Below are 16681 nucleotides of genomic sequence, written 5' to 3' on the forward strand. Positions count from 1 at the left end.
CTGGCCGCCGCCAGGATCCTGGATGTATCTCTGGAGTGATGCAGCTTCCTGTTAGGTCTCGGCGGTCCGAGGCTCTGATGACGCCCTGCTTACACTCTAAGACGAGAAGAGATGGGAGCCATCTGTCAAAAAATGAGACTGGTTGTCGGCCTTCTGTGTCTTCGTTGAGTTTGTAAATCAAGATATTATTCCTACGGCTCCTTCCCTCCAAATCGGTACATTTCTCTGTCAGAATGCCCACTTTCGACTCCAGAGCTCCTTCACCCTGGTTCCCACAGCCGACATGTCATCCTCCACTGCAGAGATGCGGTGCTCTGCTTCCGTGTTGTGCTCCGTGTTGCCTTCTAATTTTGCAAAGATGTTGTTCAAAGTGGTGGTGAACTCCTTAACGTCCTATCCATAAGAGCTAAAATCTTCTCAGTGACACATTGGGAAATATCTGCAGCCACAGTGTCAGAGCTGCTAGCAAGCACCTCGTGCTGCTGAGCTACCTGGTTAGCTTCTTTGCTAGTTAGCATATTCTTCCTTGTTGGCTCTTCAGCTGGTTTATTAGCAAAAGATTTGGCTGTCTTAGGGTTGGACATGATGTCGGGTTGCTATAAGACAAGCTTACAGCTGTTTAGTTTAGATAAAAATACATAAATAAGCTAAATTGGCTCGAGAGAAATGGGAGCCTAGCAACAAGCATCCGCTCAGGGTCACTGCATCACGTGACTCCTCAGAATTGAAGTTTAACTTGCTGAACATTTCCAACAGTTTTTGAAATTGGAGACATGATAACACTTTTACATGAGCTGTATTTATTTAACTGTAACACTGGAACTGTTGGATACCTGGAACACCAGGTGATCACATTATTGATTCCCATTGCATTAAGGGAGACTATTCTGAAATCACTCATAGTAAAGCTGATAACAGCTTGACAATCTGTGAGAGAGCGTTCCAAGTAAACCTCCATGAATTTACAAAAAGTTACTGAAAAATCTGACATGGGTGGGTAATTGTGTGTTTTTGTTTGCTTTTATTGATCTGGATAGCACTTTGAGCTTCTTTTAGTATGAAGGGGGCTTTATAAATGAAGTTGATTGATTAATTATCCATTCATTTAACCCAACAACCAATAGATGAGAGATATTACTGTGGGAGTTGAACTAAGGAGGTTAAACAAGGCTTGAGAATAATTTTTATTTCATAAAAAGAAGGGGAAAAAGCATGTCAATTAAATAGGTTTCTACGATGCACAACACAGACAATCACAAAAAAATTCTGTTTTTTTAATTCATATTTAAACACTGACATCACTGAGGAGATCAAGTGGATCCATCCAGCTTCACTGAAGGCTTTGAAAGTGACGCAGAAACATTTGACCATCACAACCACTTGGTGTCGCTGTTGGGAGTCTTGTGATATCAAAGACTGATGATGGAGCTGGGACTGATTTTCTCTGGTTGTCAACATTTAAAAACACTTAAATTCATATAAAAATGATTTCTTCATATTCAATAATGATTAACAGTTATTGATTAATTCTTTAAGTTAAAAAACAAACAAACAAAACGTAAACCTGCTTGTAACACTCATAAGTTTTAAGCTTTGATTCGCAGAGGCTGCGGAAAAAGATGTGGTGTTTTGAGATGAAGCTCTTAATGTGAGAATCTGTGACAGTAAGAAAGACATGAAACATGGAGGAGGAAAAGCTCTCAAACATGAAGAGAGCCCCTAGAGGTCAGTGATGGTAACATCAGTGTCACCATGTTAGAAGGTGAACCTCGTCTTAATTTTCTTGCAGCCAAAACTGTAATGGATTAAGCTAAGATTTAAGTATTATGTTTTTTAAAATGATATTGTGAGTCAGGGGGAAACACAAACAATAGGAACCAGTTCTGGAGCAAAGCTGGAGAGATTGATGGGTTAGTGCAAAAACTTCTTTGTTTAATTTCTTATGTTTAATGTTTAAGTTTTTCTATGAAAAATTAAAAAGCAAAAGTAAACATGAGGATATTGATTTAATAAGTTTACTGTTCTAGATGACTGTAGTTCACTAGAAACATGAGAAAAATAACTTGTGGCTTTGAAGAGGTTCCTGACCTGTGCGATAGTTATACAGGTGCTCCCTCTAGTGGTGCAGAAAAGATGTTTCACACAATTCAATTCAATACAACCAAGAACTTACTTTCTAAAGATGTTTATGTTTCAATTTCTATTTTAAAACTGGTTTAACGGTTTGTTTTGTGTGTGTTTAAAAGTAATAAAAGAATCAAACATAGCCATTTGCTTCTTATTTATTATTATAGAGCAGAAGAAAAGTGGATACATGCAGCAAACCCTCACCAAATAAAATTTATGCACAATCAACTGAATTACATTAAAGCTAGAGGAAATCATGTCAACCTTTGGTTGATTTCAATCTAATGATTGCATTTTATTTTAGTAAAAAGCAACTCATCATTTTTTGCTTTGAGGTGGTCTCTCCTCACCACCTCAAACCACCACCTTATTAAACGTCCCAGTTAAACGTTGTTTAACTGGGACGTCATCATTTACATCATTAAAACGTAGGCAGTGAGAAAGAGGAATAAAAATAAATTAATAATAGATAAAAAGTAAAAGTAAAAACATCAAAGACATCAAAACCCACTCTAATCCTAATTTAGCCATAAGCAACTCTAAACAGGGTTTTAAGTTGAGATTTAAAGGCTACAGGGAGCCAGTGTAGGGACTTTAAAACTGGTGTTATGTCTCTATCTTCCTGGTTTTAGTCAGAACAGCAGCAGCAGCTTCTGGATCAGCTGCAGCTGTTTGATTGATTTATTATTCAGACCTGTGAAGACGCTGTTGCAGTAATCAATGCGGCTGAAGATAAATGCATGGAAACTGGAGATTTGGTCCAATTATTTGTTCAAAGGGCTCATTATACCAATATATTTCATACTTTTCAATTGGTTATTTATAAGACCGTTGAAAAATGTTCATTGTTTTTAATTAGTTTCATTTTCTGCTTTTAATGATTTTATTTTGCAAAAATAAAAATAGAATTGTTTTATACAACACAACAAGGCCTGTCACAATAAACAATAAATCAATTAATCGCCTGATAAATTAAAAGAAACTCAATCATTTTCATTTGTTTGATTTATATTTTTTCTCTTTTCTCTCATTTTACCAAAAACTGAATAATAAAAGTCTTCAGTCCGGTGTTTTGGTTGCAATTATCCCTTTATTTAATTTAATTTTGTTTACAGACATTTCATGATTTATTTTATTTGTTGATTCTGTTTGCTGCTTGCTTCTTATTTATTATCACAGAGCAGGAGAGAAACTGATTACAGTAGCAAACTATCACCAAAGATTTAAAGCACAATCAACTGGATTATATTTAGATGTAATAATATCAACTTTTGACTCGTGTTTAAGGTAAAATATGACGACTGATTACAAGAAAAAGCAACTCATCATTTTTTGCTGGATGTTTGACCTGCAGATTTACTTGGCAGGACGAATCTTCATGCTGATGCTCTTCAGGGAGTAATCATATCCCTTCCAGTGAAACCAATCCACTCCAACATTACGGAGAGTCTTGTCAGCCCCCCAGCGATAAACCCCATTAGGGTTTGTATGATGACAAGTATTGTACCAGAAAGCACCCAGAAAGGATTTCGCACAGTTGCTGCTCCACTTGTCCTGGTCTTTGTCAAAGGTGGTAAATTTCTGTCCGTTGTGAATGGCAAGGCTGTCTCCTGCAGAAATCATTACAGGACACGAAAACTATATGAATAAAAATAGACATTGAGTTGAAAACTTAAATAATGAAAAAAAAAACCTGTCATCAGACAAAAATAAGATTTTATTTTTCATATATCAAAAAAATACTGATTTTGTAAAAAGTTGTTTATGTGAAATAAATCATAAGAAGTTATGTTAATCTCTTACTAGGCTATTATAAATGAGATCAATTAAATTTACTTTGATCAGGTTTTTTGCTGTGAACTGCCAACATCAATCTGTTTGCTTCAGAACCATAAGAACAAACTCTGGGTATAGATATCACTGACACAACACATTTAATCCAATGGAAGTGGTTTCTTATGAACCCTGAATGGTCTAACTACAGCAAATTAGCTTTATTATTAATATTATAGATGTTATACATATGTAATAACACAGGAGTCCCTCAGGGATCCATCCATCCATCCATCCATCCATCCATCCATCCATCCATCCATCCATCCATCCATCCATCCATCCATCCATCCATCCATCCTGTAATGTTAGGATGAGGTTTTCTCATGACTCACCAGCGCCCCCTTTGTTGTTGAAACCACTCACATGCAGCATGTAACCGTCAAACTCAGCATCAACTCTAAATGAGGAGTAAAGGGCAAACTTTTTGTTTCCTTCAAAGTCCTCCATGTCGACCATCAGCTCATGGTTCTGAAGTCGTGTCAACTCATGGATGTTATCAAGACCTGCACAGACATGAAAACCATTAAAATTGGATTTTTACTGAGACTTTCACACACTAAGTACTTAGTTGGGTCTCCTTCTGCTCAGGTTACTGCAGCAATGCAGAGTGGCATGGAGTCGATCAGTCTGTGGCTTTGCTCAGGTGATATGAGAGCCCAGATTTTTCTGATAGTGACCTTCAGCTCTTCTGAATTGTTGGGTCTTCACTATTGTGTCTTCCTCTTCATGATACCCCAGAGATTTTCTATGACGTTAAGGTCAGGTGAGTTTGCTGGCCAATTAAGATCAGGTACACCCTGATCCTTAAACCAGGTACTTTGGCTCTGTGTGCAGGTCCCAAGTCCTGTTTGAAAATTAAATCTGCATCTCCATGAAGTTGGTCAGCAGCTGGAAGTGCCCTAAAACTTCCTGGCAGATGTCTGCGTTGACCTTGGACCTCTGTGTGTGATGGTTCTTGAAGCACTGACTCCAGTTTTACTCCACTCTACATTTCTAAATGGGTTTTGTTTCACAATGCCCTCCAGGTTGTGGTTATCCTGATTGCTTGTCCAGTTTTTTTCCACTCCATCTTTTCTTCCCTTTCCTCTCTCTCTGTGAACACAAAGCTTCTTTATCAATGACATGTGTGACTTTCCCTCTTGTGCACGGTGTCAAAGGTCATCTTTTGGACAACTTTCAGGTCAGCAGTCATCCCCATGATTGTATAACCTACAGATCTGGACTGAGAGACCATTAAAAAGCCTTTGCAGGTGTTTTGAGTTAATTAGTTGATTAGTGTGTGGCACCAGGGCTCTGCAATATTCAACCTTTTCACAAGTTTTCATTAGTTGTGAGTTATAATCATCAACACTAAGAGAAGTAAACATTTGAAATATATCAGTCTGAGTGTAGAGAATGAATATAATATACAAATGATATTTTTTGAATTGATTTACTGATTTAAATCAACTTTTTCACGATATTAAAAATTTTGACTTGCACCTGCACACCATCACTTAGCAACACAGTAGTGAAGAAGTGAGTCTAGAAAATAAACAGATGCTGACAAATGTAGCTATAATTATGTTATTACTGTCCTAATTAAATAAACAAACCACACATTGACTGTTCAGGTTTGTGTCTCACCCAGCCAGTACTCTCCAGCAGCGTTTCCAAAGCCTCTCTTGTACTCGGCCCAGGGCCTGTAGAAGTTTACGGAGCCGTCCATCCTCCTCTGGAAAACCTGGACAAACAAAGGAATCTGTTCAAGGAGTGAACTAATTTCTCACTTACACACTCAGGCTGAAAAGGAAGTGGGTTTTACCAACTCTGAATTGATATCAATAATCAATATTTAACATGACAACATTTACTAAGTCTTATTTTTAACAGGGAGGTGATAAAGGAAAGAAAATAAAGACTCTTCTTTCAACAGGACTTGATGTTTGTTGGATGAAAACCTCCAGGAACCTTCAGATAAACCAAGTTGTTCTGCAATCAGAGTTCATGTTGAGTAGATGTGGACACTCACCGTCCAGCGTCCTCCCTCTGAGGTCATGTCACAGTAAGCCTTCACACAAACACACAGATTAATTGGGCTGCAGTAGATATAATATATAGTGGAACAATATATATTATTACTGTCTCAGTAACATGTGAACTTATAATTAAATAAAATTGCATCTCAATAAATAACTGCTTTAGTTGCAGGTGAAACAAACTGGAGCTTGAACTGAATCAACAACATATTAAACATCAAGAAATTAAGTTTCAAATATCCAGTTTAAGTAATGTGTGTGAAGACGAGTCACATTGAAGGCAGATTAACCTCCAGTCAGGTTTGGTGATGCACAGAACTCTAATCTGGATCTTCATTCTCATGAACAAACCAAACTTAAAGTTCACCTGAACAGCAGATGTAGATCCACTTGGATAGATGGTGTACACTCCACTGGGGAGTTTATTGTCCACATTGTAGAGGTCATTACAGTCAGCTGGCAGTTTGACCTCTGCACAGCTGACCAGCAGTGGAGCCAAGAGGAGGAGAACTGATGACAGCTAGAAGACATGGCAACTTCTGAGCATCAAAGAAACCCTGATTAACATCCATCTAGTCAGATTAACTGATTAACATCCATCTAGTCAGATTAACCCTGATCCCTGTTCCTTGTCCTGCATGTTGTGCTGCCAGATTTGCAGCCTCAGACTGTCAGACTAATGCTGGATTCTGTCTTAATGGTTTTATTCATTATGCACACTGTAAAAAAAGTCCGTAGATTTTACAGTTAGACAGTAAAAAACGAAAATTTAATACCGTAATTTGGAAATCAGCTTTATACTGTTTATTTAACAAGTAATTACCGTAAATAAGATAATGATGAAAATATGTAATTTTTACTGTTTTTTGTCATAAAATTTACATTGCCCTGCTGTAAAATAAAGTCTTGTAATACTTTTTACAGTAACATTCCGTAATATTTCTAGTGGTACATACTGTAGTTTTTGCAATCATCTTTCTTAAATAATACAGTTAGTAGCTGTTAAAAATGCATACTGTTGTGACAATCACAGAAACATACTGTAATTTTTCTAGCAATGTATACCGTAGTTTTTGCAATCATCTTTCTTAAATAATACAGTTAGTAGCTGTTAAAAGTGCATACTGTTGTGACAATCACAGAAACATACTGTAATTTTTCTAGCAATGTATACCGTAGTTTTTGCATTCAATAATTATAAAGTCTACAGTTCGAAACTGTTCAATATGCATACTGCTGTGGAAATTACAAAAATTGTAGTAGTGCTGTAACCTTTGCATTTAATTCTCCTGAATAATACAGTTGGTAACTGTTAAATGGGCATGATTTTGTGGCAATTACAGAAATACGCTGGAAGGATTCGAAGAGTCAATGCTGTAATTTTGGGGTTTTATTCTTATAAACTTACATATGCTCATGGGGATAACAGAAATATGCTGCACATTTATTGCATACCTTATCTTAATAAATTATGGCTTTAACTGTAAAGAGTATTGGTAATACGGAAAAATATACAGTCCCTTTCTAAAAATTGTAATTATCGAAAATCTATTAAATAATTCCATTCAAAAAGTTTAACTTTTCATTGAGTCAGTCTTAATTAATGGGCCAACAGGGTCCACCTGCACCTGGTCCGCGCGGACAGGCGCAGTGGAGCTGTGGCGCTACTTTTGAAGAGGTGGATTTGAACGGACCAATCAGCGCGCTGCATTTGAGGACCCGTCGCAGTCGGTGGTTCGCGTTTTTTTCCAGCTATTCCGCTCAGATTGTGCAGAGACTTCATCATTCAACCTTCTCCATCTGATCGGTTCTCTTTCTCAGGTAAGGAAATATTGCGGAAAATGTCAGAAAACAAATAGCTTGAATTGCATTCGTTTGGTTGAAAAGAAATTTCATTGTAAACGAGGAAAAAAAAAGTTGTGGAAAGTTAGCCTCTCCACAAAGCTATTGCTAACATCTGTTTTGTATCGCCATTGCTATAAGCTATCCATCGAAGTAAGATATTTAAGATGTATTCATGCAATCTGTGTGCACAAACAGTTAAATCTGTTAAAGCCTTTGTTCTCCATTGCAAACTGCATCGCAACGAACCGAGGCGTATGTTCAAGTGCGTTGCGGCCGGTTGCAAGCAGGTGTGTACTGGTTATGCAGCATTAAAAGCACACTTCTATCGTCATCATAATAGCATGCCAACATTTGCTCTGGACACAAGTGTAACGACATTAAAATGCACAGTTCCACTTTGTAAATGGCAGTGTGAAGGGATAAAAGCTTTGGTTGTTCACTTGAAGGAGCATATAGTAGAGGGGCGCCAAGTAACTTGCCCTGTGAAAGGGTGCACCTCTGTGTTTCGTGTAAAATCTTCCTTTACCTCTCACATTTCCAGGAAGCATAAAAATTTTTTGGAAAATGTGATTTGTGAAACAAGTAATGAAGATACTCAGAGTGCTGCAAGTGCTACCAAAAAAGATTCCAGTGTGCCAGATGCAGAAGACACAGTCATAGATGGACCAAATTTCAGTGACTTGTATCTTAGAAATGTATGTATGTTTTACATAAAACTACAGGGACAGCATCTTCTTCCATCATCTACCATTCAAAACATTGTAGAAGAGATGCAGAATATACATGAATTGGGACAGACATACTCTTTAAATAGATTGAACTTGCTTCTTAAAGAAATGTCATTTGCAGATGAAGACATTGCAAAAATCTGTGACACAGTAAAACAGTCGGACTTGTTCTCAGCTTGCCACACAGGGCCAATGAGAACTGCTTATTCTAGAGCCCAGTGTTTTAAAGACATGTTCAAATATGGGGAACCCAAAAAAGTGTTGTTGGGCAAAGATGAGGACAGAAAAGATAGATTTGCATACTATGTTCCTGTGCTAAATACGTTAAAAGGTATGTTAGATTCCAAATATTGGCAGGGCCTAATGATGGCTCATGGCGTTTCAAAAGCTGATGTTCTCTCTGACTGTGACGATGGTAAGGTGTTTATGTCCAACGTATTTTTTCAAGAAAACCCAAATTGTCTCAAGCTGGTTCTCTATCAAGATGCATTTGAAGTTGTGAATCCATTGGGATCTGCAAAAAAAAGCACAAGATCTTGGCTGTTTACTTTTCTCTACTCAATATGCCGCCCCATGTCCGATCAAATACTGATCATATGCAGTTGGTCTTGTTGTGTAGAGAGAAGGATTTCAAGGAATTTGGCCATTCCAGAGTTTTTTCAGAACTGTTGACTGACTTGAAAATACTAGAGGAGAATGGGATAACTATGGCAGATGAATCAGTTGTGAAAGGAGCACTGTATTGCATTGCTGGAGACAACTTGGGCTCTCACTGCATCGGGGGTTTTACGGAAAATTTCAGTACATCTCAGTACTTCTGCAGATATTGTCTGATTACTCGGTCTGAATTTCAAAGTGAAAATCCTGCTATCATTGGACCAGAGCGGACTCCAGAAACATATCAATCTGCCACTGAACAGCTGGAAAGAGAGGATGTGACAGAAGTACAGGGGATAAAGTTCAGGTCAGTGTTTAATACTTTAGAGAACTTTAATGTTTGTTCACCAGGCATGCCCCCTTGTCTTGGCCATGACATCTTCGAGGGTGTCCTCTCATATGATGTTGCCCTTTATCTCAAATACATGATTGTCAAAAAGAAATGGCTGACATACACAATTTTGAACAGGCGCATCAGACAATTCAAATACAAAGCAACAGATGCTTGTTCCAAACCTTGTGCTGTCACTCCAAAAGCATTGAAACTCAGTGGACAAGCAGTACAAAACTGGAATTTCTTGAGACTGTTGCCTCTGTTAATTGGTGATAAGGTGCAGGATTCACAAGATGATATCTGGCAGTTAACATTGCAGCTTAAGGATATTGTTGACCTGATTTGTGCTCAGCAAATTTCCAAGCCTCAGGTTGCATATTTGAATGTTCTCATCCAGGAATATTTGGAAACCAGGAAGGTATTGTTTCCAGATAACACACTGAGACCTAAACATCATTATTTACAACACTATCCAGGGCTGATTCTGAAATTTGGTCCACTCATCAGGCTCTGGACCATGCGGTTCGAGAGCAAACATAGTTACTTCAAAAGATGTGCCAGACAACTGAAGAACTTCAAAAATCTGTGTTTGACTCTTTCAGAGAGACATCAAATGTTACAGGCCTTTCTTTCTGCTGGAACAGTGACTCTCCCAACCTTGCTAATAAAAGATGGCTCACCATTTTATGTAGAACTGTACAGTGAGGAAGTTAAAGGTGCAGTTCTTCATTTTGGTTTCACTGAAATAAATACAATGACTCCCACAGATGTGCAGTATAATGGAATAACGTACAAGAAGGGCCAATTTGTAGTCAGTAGGAATGATGAGTCACTGGAGTTTGGTGAACTCATCCTTACTTTGGTGAAGGATGAATCTGCACTTCATTTTCTGATGAGAGTGTATCGTGGAGAATTTCTTCCACACTACCACATGTACTTTGTAAAGGATGAAACAAGAAGATTAGAATGCAGACACATTAGTAAACTGATTGACATGTGGCCATTGTCGTCTTACATAAAAGATGGGAATCGGTTTGTACCATTAAAGCATAGTGTTTTGGCAGTGTAAAGGCTTGATATTAATAGTTCAGAGATCAACCTTTTTTTAGTTTTCTGTATTTCAACAGATATGATGGATACACAAAAGGACATCCGGGATGCCATTCGAGCAGTGCTTCCTGGTCTTTCACAGGAGGTTTTGGCTGCTTTAGAGGATGTGTTGGAGAAACTCGGCACTACAACCACAGATGATTTCCAGTATATTACCGAAGGAGACTTATTGCCTGTGCTGAAGCCCATACAGGCCAGAAGACTGGTTGCTGCATGGGCCCAAAATAGTAAGTATTTTGAGATAAAGTCTTGTGTAACTTTTGCATCAAAACATGTGCTTTACACCTACCTACAGATCAAAGTTGAAAATGAAAGGTCAACAAAGACAAATTTCAATCACATTTCATATGTTTGTTTATTTGACAAGGACAACAATGTATACTTATATTTAATGTTTTTCAATTTCATGTGTTGTACCTTTCCAGACTCAATGGCTTCAACTTCAGGCGGGGCATCCTCCTCTCCTCAATCCGTTCAGTCCTCTCAATCTGCAGCCTCACTTTCACAACCATCGTCTGCTGCTACTTCATCGCCTTCCCTGAGCTGCTCCCCAGTTTTGCCAACCTGGGTTGACAGTTTTCAGATACCGTGGCAGAAGCTTCCAGAAGAGCTGATACAGACTTTGGAACGACAGAAAAGGCCAAGTGCACGACTTCGAAGACAAATGGTGAGGATTATTGTCTCTGAAATGATGCTGATTTGCAAGAATCCAACCAAACGCAACACTACTGAAATAGCAGAAAGGATGGTGAGCAGGTATCCAAAGTCACTTAAGGATGTCATTGATGGTGACGTTATTGGACTTGGTTATCATTCCTTGGTAAAACAACTTCAGGCAAGAATTGCAAATGTCAAACGACAAGACACACCAAAGATAACTAAACGCAAGGCAGAATCAGATAATGACACTGATGAGATACCGGCTGAGCAGAAAGCCAGTGTTCAAGACACGTATGGCTGTGTCAACTGGGCGCCAAAGTTTTTGCCCCTTTCTGAGACTGTAGAGAGTCAGCTTAAGAAAAAAGAAGACATGAAAAAGATGTTCAAAGACAAAAAATATGCTACAGAAGATGTGAAAGAACTTATCAAGTCCACCTATTACATGCAACGACAGGACATCAATAAAGGTACAAGCATCCTGAAGCTATGCCAAAAATGGCCTTTTTTGTTCCATGAAACTGGCATGGGAGAACACTTCCAGCAACTTACTGGCATCAGTCTGATGGAAGCCTTCTTTACCAATCTGGACAAAAAGGGGGAGCGCATCCTCAACTTCCTTAAAACTGTTTTTGCTCAGAAAGAAAAACAAATTCTGGAGTCTCTCCTCAAGTTAGCAAGTGAAAAAGGTCAGTCCAGTGGTTGTACAGAGATGATTCTTCTTCTACTTGCTTTTTTTGGTGAGAAGGAAGAGCATATGTTCCACTATGTTGAGAAGACGAGCCTTGCTGAAGAGGTTGAGATGGAGAATGTGCCAGCAACACCCTGCCTTATTGTGTGTGGTATGTCTGAACCAAGTTGACAAAGTAGTTGAATGGTTCACACAGGGGCTTTTTGTGATATATATTTGTTCATGTTTTTTATTCAAAGGGTCCTCTTGCTTCACTGCGGACTGCTTCATGTTGAGTATTGATCAGAAGATTATCAATGACCACATCACTGCCTTCTCCTGTGCCATCTGCCTGATGTTTGGCAGTTACTACTGTTTCAATATACACTACCCAGTGGGACTGCGGTTGTCAAGTTTTTTGACCTCTACAAATCACCTTAGCTTCTGCCCAAACTTGAAAAGGGCTTGCTCCCATCAAGAAATCCAGGACCAACTCTTCTCAGTGTCATCTTTTTATTTTAAGTGTCATCAGTGTCATCTTTTCTCTTTTTTTTTCTTTGAATCACTGTACTTTTCAATACATGACACCCAAGCAGGTTGAAAACCTACAAACAAACAAATTACAAATTACTTTTAAGTCATCAAAAAATAAACTAGTTTCATAAATCCATTTTTGTAAAGCCAGCTAGGTCCTCCGAATGCAGGTTTAAAGTTCAGTTCCTACCAGTGGTGTTTCTGCAGGAGCTTGAAGATGAGGTCTTTGTTTGTAGAGATTGTTTCAAACACAGGTGTGCTGAGTTGCCTTATAGGCTCCTGAAGGCCCGAGTGAGAAAGATGGGTGTGCTTGATTTTCTGTGAGGCACGTGCCAGCTGGGTGGAGATGGTGTTGCACTCACACAAATACACCATTTGCTGTTTAACTTGACAGCGGTCAACACTGGAGTTCCTCCAGAGGTAATTCTTATACTTACACACAGTCTACATTTACCAGCAAGATAAAGTTTTCACAATATAGATCAGAATATTACTAGTTACCGAAATATAATAAATACAAAAAACAATTGGAGGGGAAAAAACTGCTAAATCTAAATATTCGTGATAGAAATAATGCCAGTAGAAACTGTAAAAATGTTTTATCATTTCTTTGCTGTTGCTGAGCAGTGTTTAAATTGTATATTTTTTATGGCCATGGACACAGAAGAGTTCTTCAATCTGTTTGTGAAGCAGGATAGGCACAAAAGCCTGTCACTAAATATTCCTCTGGCTCTGCCACTGAATCCAGCGACCACAAAGCTGGATCTCGTGATATCTCTCTGTTAAGTCATTTATAAACATAACATTAAATGCAATAAAATTTCTTTTCTTCAAGGTGTTTCTTTTCAATTAATCCGGAGAGAGGAACAAAAGTTGAGCATAGCAAGAGGAGGAAGATCTTGGCGGTCAACCCAAGAGTCCTCGCACTCATCGCTGACCTTGCAGACCATGAGTGGACTTAGACCATGCTTTGTGAGTCATGTGATATGATGTGTAATGTTATGTTGTGGTGCCCAGCACAGACTGTTTAGATGTGACTAGGAGTTGTTTGACCTGATCCATTTGTTAGAAAGTTCTTATTTCTGTGTATGTGCCAATTCCATATGACATATGGATTATTCATTTGAAACACATTGCACCGGGGTTGAAGTGATAATGTGTCATATCTGTTCAAACTTTTGTACTAATATAAGTGCTTGCTGCTTTTTGGAAGATGTGTTACAAGTTCTTTGTAATCACTGTTCACAGGGTTGTGAGAAGTTTGTACAGCCCAAAAAGTTTTCATTAAATGGAAAAAATACAATGAAGTTTGGTTTATTGGATATTTTATGTAAAATTTACTTATACTTTTCCATGTTTTTACCATGAGACAAAACTGGTAGCACATTACTTAGCTGCTATAATCGATTTGATAATTTTACCAAGTAAATTTGCACTTTTTAATTTCACAATTTGCACTAACTAAACATTTCTTTAATGTTTCAATGTTAATTTTTAGCCAAAAAGTTTCTTTTTTCTTACTTTTATATAACATTATGGCTTCAAAGTCAGTAATTAACCATAAAATCAGCAATACTGGTGCTCTTTTACCATTAAAGAAAAGGATAAATATCCTACAGTTTTACAGGTTTTTCCCTTTGAGAAATAAAGACAAAACGTATTAATACAGTAATTTAGGGAAATGTTTGCATGGTAAAACTGTTAAATTTACAGTAAAATGTTTTCAAATTTCATGTCATGAACTGCATATTAGATCAATTTTAGGACAAAATGTCATTTTTTGTAATGGTAATAATAGTAATTTTTACATTAAAAGGTTAAAAAAAACAATTTATTACTGTAGAATCAGCAACACCAATACTCATCTATCGTAATTGTAAACAATATCTTACTGTAATTTTAACGGTGAAATTCTGGCAACCACAGCTGCCAGAGAATTACTGTTTAAAATACAGACAAAACCCTGTAATTATACAGGAATTCAGTGACATATTTTATAATTTAGATTGTTAATTTTACAGCAAAATACTTTCATATTTCATGGCTCTAACTGTATTTGCAATATTGTTTTAATGTAAATTTTAGGATACAACTTGATCAATTTCAATGGTAAAAACTGTCATTTTTACAGTAAAAGGTTGAATAAAACACAATTTATTACTGTAGAATCAGCAATTGTAAAATTGTCTGACTGTAATTTTTATGGTAAAGTTCTGGCAACCACAGCTGCCAGTACTTTACCGTAAAAATGACATTTTTTTTTTACAGTGCAAGAGCTCCAGTTGAACTCATTTGTCCAATCCTGTTCAGGAATGGTTTTTCCAGAGCCAATTATATGCAGGGAGTTTTTAAACAAATGGCTACTGTAACATTTCAAATAATCAAAGAGCAATGCAAATGTTTTTTTTTTGTTACATATTTTATTGAGCACTAATGTTTCATAATTTGTTAAAATTTTATCCTTAATGTCTCTGAGATTGTTCTTACTTGGATCACGAGTGGAAAACTCCAAGCCTCGAGGACCTGCGACTTTTAGCTGACCTACAATATTCATCTTCACAGTGATGATTGATTTACCCAAGAATCTTTACAGTTGAAAATACAAGCTTACCTTCATCCTTACTGTTGAACTGGATAAAACTGAAAACCTGGAGTCAGTGTGGATCACTGCTGAAATGTAATACAATAAAAATAAATAAAGTTTAGTGGTGAAAAACAGTTTAAATGAATTAATTCGTTAACCCAATTCCTCTTAGGTTTAAGGTGCTCATTGTCGGTTAAGTGGGTTTCAGACAATAATGCTATTTTTGTGTTTTCCTTTTTCAAGAATGTTAGGATATTTTGTCTTTTTATCACATTATTTATTCCCATTACATTAAGGGAGACTATTCTGAAATCACTCATAGTAAAGCTGATAACAGCTTGACAATCTGTGAGAGAGCGTTCCAAGTAAACCTCCATGAATTTACAAAAAGTTACTGAAAATCTGCGGTTTGGTGACATAAAAAATAGGTAGCTTAAACAATAACGAGAAAAAACCCTCATGAATGAAAGAACAGCCATCCCCAAACGATGGCCCCTGACAAACTCTAATCCCCACACCCTCCTCCCCTCCACCTTGTGCGGTTCTGGGACATTGACCACAGTAAGAAAACTGGGGCACATGAACCGAGAAGAGCCGTCGCCTAGAAAAGAAGACCAGACATCCTCCCTACAGCTAAACTCCCCCCAACAATTAGCCACATACCTTTGCAACAGAGTTCTGCACCGAGGAGAAAATTAAATCAAAAGGAGCGATTAGCCGGCTCTGCCTCCAGCCGGCCCAGAACACAATATACAAGTGCGCGGTCGCTCAAGACATTATTTACGTGCTGCTTTCACAATAAAAGCGCACATCCGGTCTAACTAATCTCTCTCTCTCTCTATTTCTATCTATCTATCTCTCTCTCTCTCTCTCTCTCTCTCTCTCTCTCTCTCTCTCTCTCTCTCTCTCTATATATATATATATATATATATATATATATATATATATATATATATATATATATATATATATATATTTTCTATCAGAAAGTGGCAACCAGATCTGATGTGTAATTTCAAAATAAAAGCCTATCAAAAAAGTCATTTTTTATCTTTTTCCCCTAATTTGCCGTGCTCATTGCTGAAAAACTTTTTGTTTCCAGTGACTTCTCTCACTTCTGGATGACAGAGGGACACCTCTAGAAGACAACCAGAAAATATCAAACACATGTGATCTATAATTTCAAAATTAAATCCTTTTAAAATAATATGTTTTTACTTTTATATACAAAAATAAGTAGAAAATGTAAAGAGCTGCCTCACTCAATCATCTTTTTTATATACAGATTTTTCTATAATCTCCTATACATGTACTACTTATATACAAATCAGATTTCAAAACAGGTGTGACACTAAACAATTTGTGAACAAAAACTGAATGCAATGATGTGGAGGTGCCAACATATAATATTTTATTCGTAATATAACATAGATTGCAGATCAAAAGCTTAATCTGAGTAAATGTAACATTTTACAGGAGATATATGTTGAGTCAAAATTTCACAATGTCTATAAATCCCCAAAAAGTTGGGACACGGCCATTTTTACCTCTCTGTGGCATCTCCCCTTCTTCTTACAACAC

General features: G+C 37.3%; 2 protein-coding genes and 1 long non-coding RNA gene across 4 annotated transcripts; 1 reads left to right on the forward strand and 2 right to left on the reverse strand.

The window, feature by feature from the left end:
- Positions 1–3197: 3197 nt before the first annotated feature.
- Positions 3198–15186, reverse strand: LOC106913664 (microfibril-associated glycoprotein 4-like). The gene is made up of 6 exons (XM_088015291.1): positions 15128–15186; positions 6349–6501; positions 5975–6013; positions 5590–5686; positions 4296–4466; positions 3198–3737 (listed from the first exon to the last, which is right to left on the reverse strand). The coding sequence occupies exons 1-6, from the start codon at positions 15131–15133 to the stop codon at positions 3484–3486; spliced, it is 720 nt and encodes a 239-aa protein (XP_087871417.1). The 5' UTR covers positions 15134–15186; the 3' UTR covers positions 3198–3483.
- Positions 11329–13823, forward strand: LOC148154347 (uncharacterized). Of its 2 annotated transcripts, XM_088015281.1 has the most exons (4): positions 11329–12154; positions 12243–12384; positions 12910–12936; positions 13352–13823. In XM_088015281.1, exons 1-4 carry the CDS (start codon positions 11344–11346, stop codon positions 13476–13478), a joined length of 1107 nt encoding a protein of 368 aa, XP_087871407.1. In that variant the 5' UTR covers positions 11329–11343; the 3' UTR covers positions 13479–13823. The 2 variants fall into 2 exon arrangements, with proteins under 2 accessions (XP_087871407.1, XP_087871406.1); XM_088015280.1 differs by lacking the exons at positions 12910–12936; positions 13352–13823 and having other exon boundaries at positions 12243–12713.
- On the reverse strand, positions 12479–12904 carry LOC148154348 (uncharacterized). Its single transcript, XR_015766016.1, has 2 exons — positions 12707–12904; positions 12479–12587 (listed from the first exon to the last, which is right to left on the reverse strand). It is a non-coding gene; the product is annotated as an uncharacterized LOC148154348 (long non-coding RNA).
- Positions 15187–16681: the final 1495 nt, after the last annotated feature.

This window comes from Poecilia mexicana, unplaced genomic scaffold (assembly GCF_051168715.1).
Source record: "Poecilia mexicana isolate PSO_F unplaced genomic scaffold, ASM5116871v1 scaffold_18, whole genome shotgun sequence".
NCBI lineage: Eukaryota > Metazoa > Chordata > Actinopteri > Cyprinodontiformes > Poeciliidae > Poecilia > Poecilia mexicana.

Coding starts and splice junctions, on each gene's coding strand:
- LOC148154347 (XM_088015280.1), top strand. CDS start 11,344: ATGATGCTGATTTGCAAGAATCCAACCAAACGCAACACTACTGAAATA. Junction 12,155..12,242: donor ACCCTGCCTTATTGTGTGTG/GTATGTCTGAAC, acceptor TTTTATTCAAAG/GGTCCTCTTGCTTCACTGCG.
- LOC106913664 (XM_088015291.1), bottom strand. Junction 5,687..5,974: donor CAGAGGGAGGACGCTGGACG/GTGAGTGTCCAC, acceptor TTGTTTGTCCAG/GTTTTCCAGAGGAGGATGGA. Junction 4,467..5,589: donor TGCTGGAGAGTACTGGCTGG/GTGAGACACAAA, acceptor ATGTCTGTGCAG/GTCTTGATAACATCCATGAG.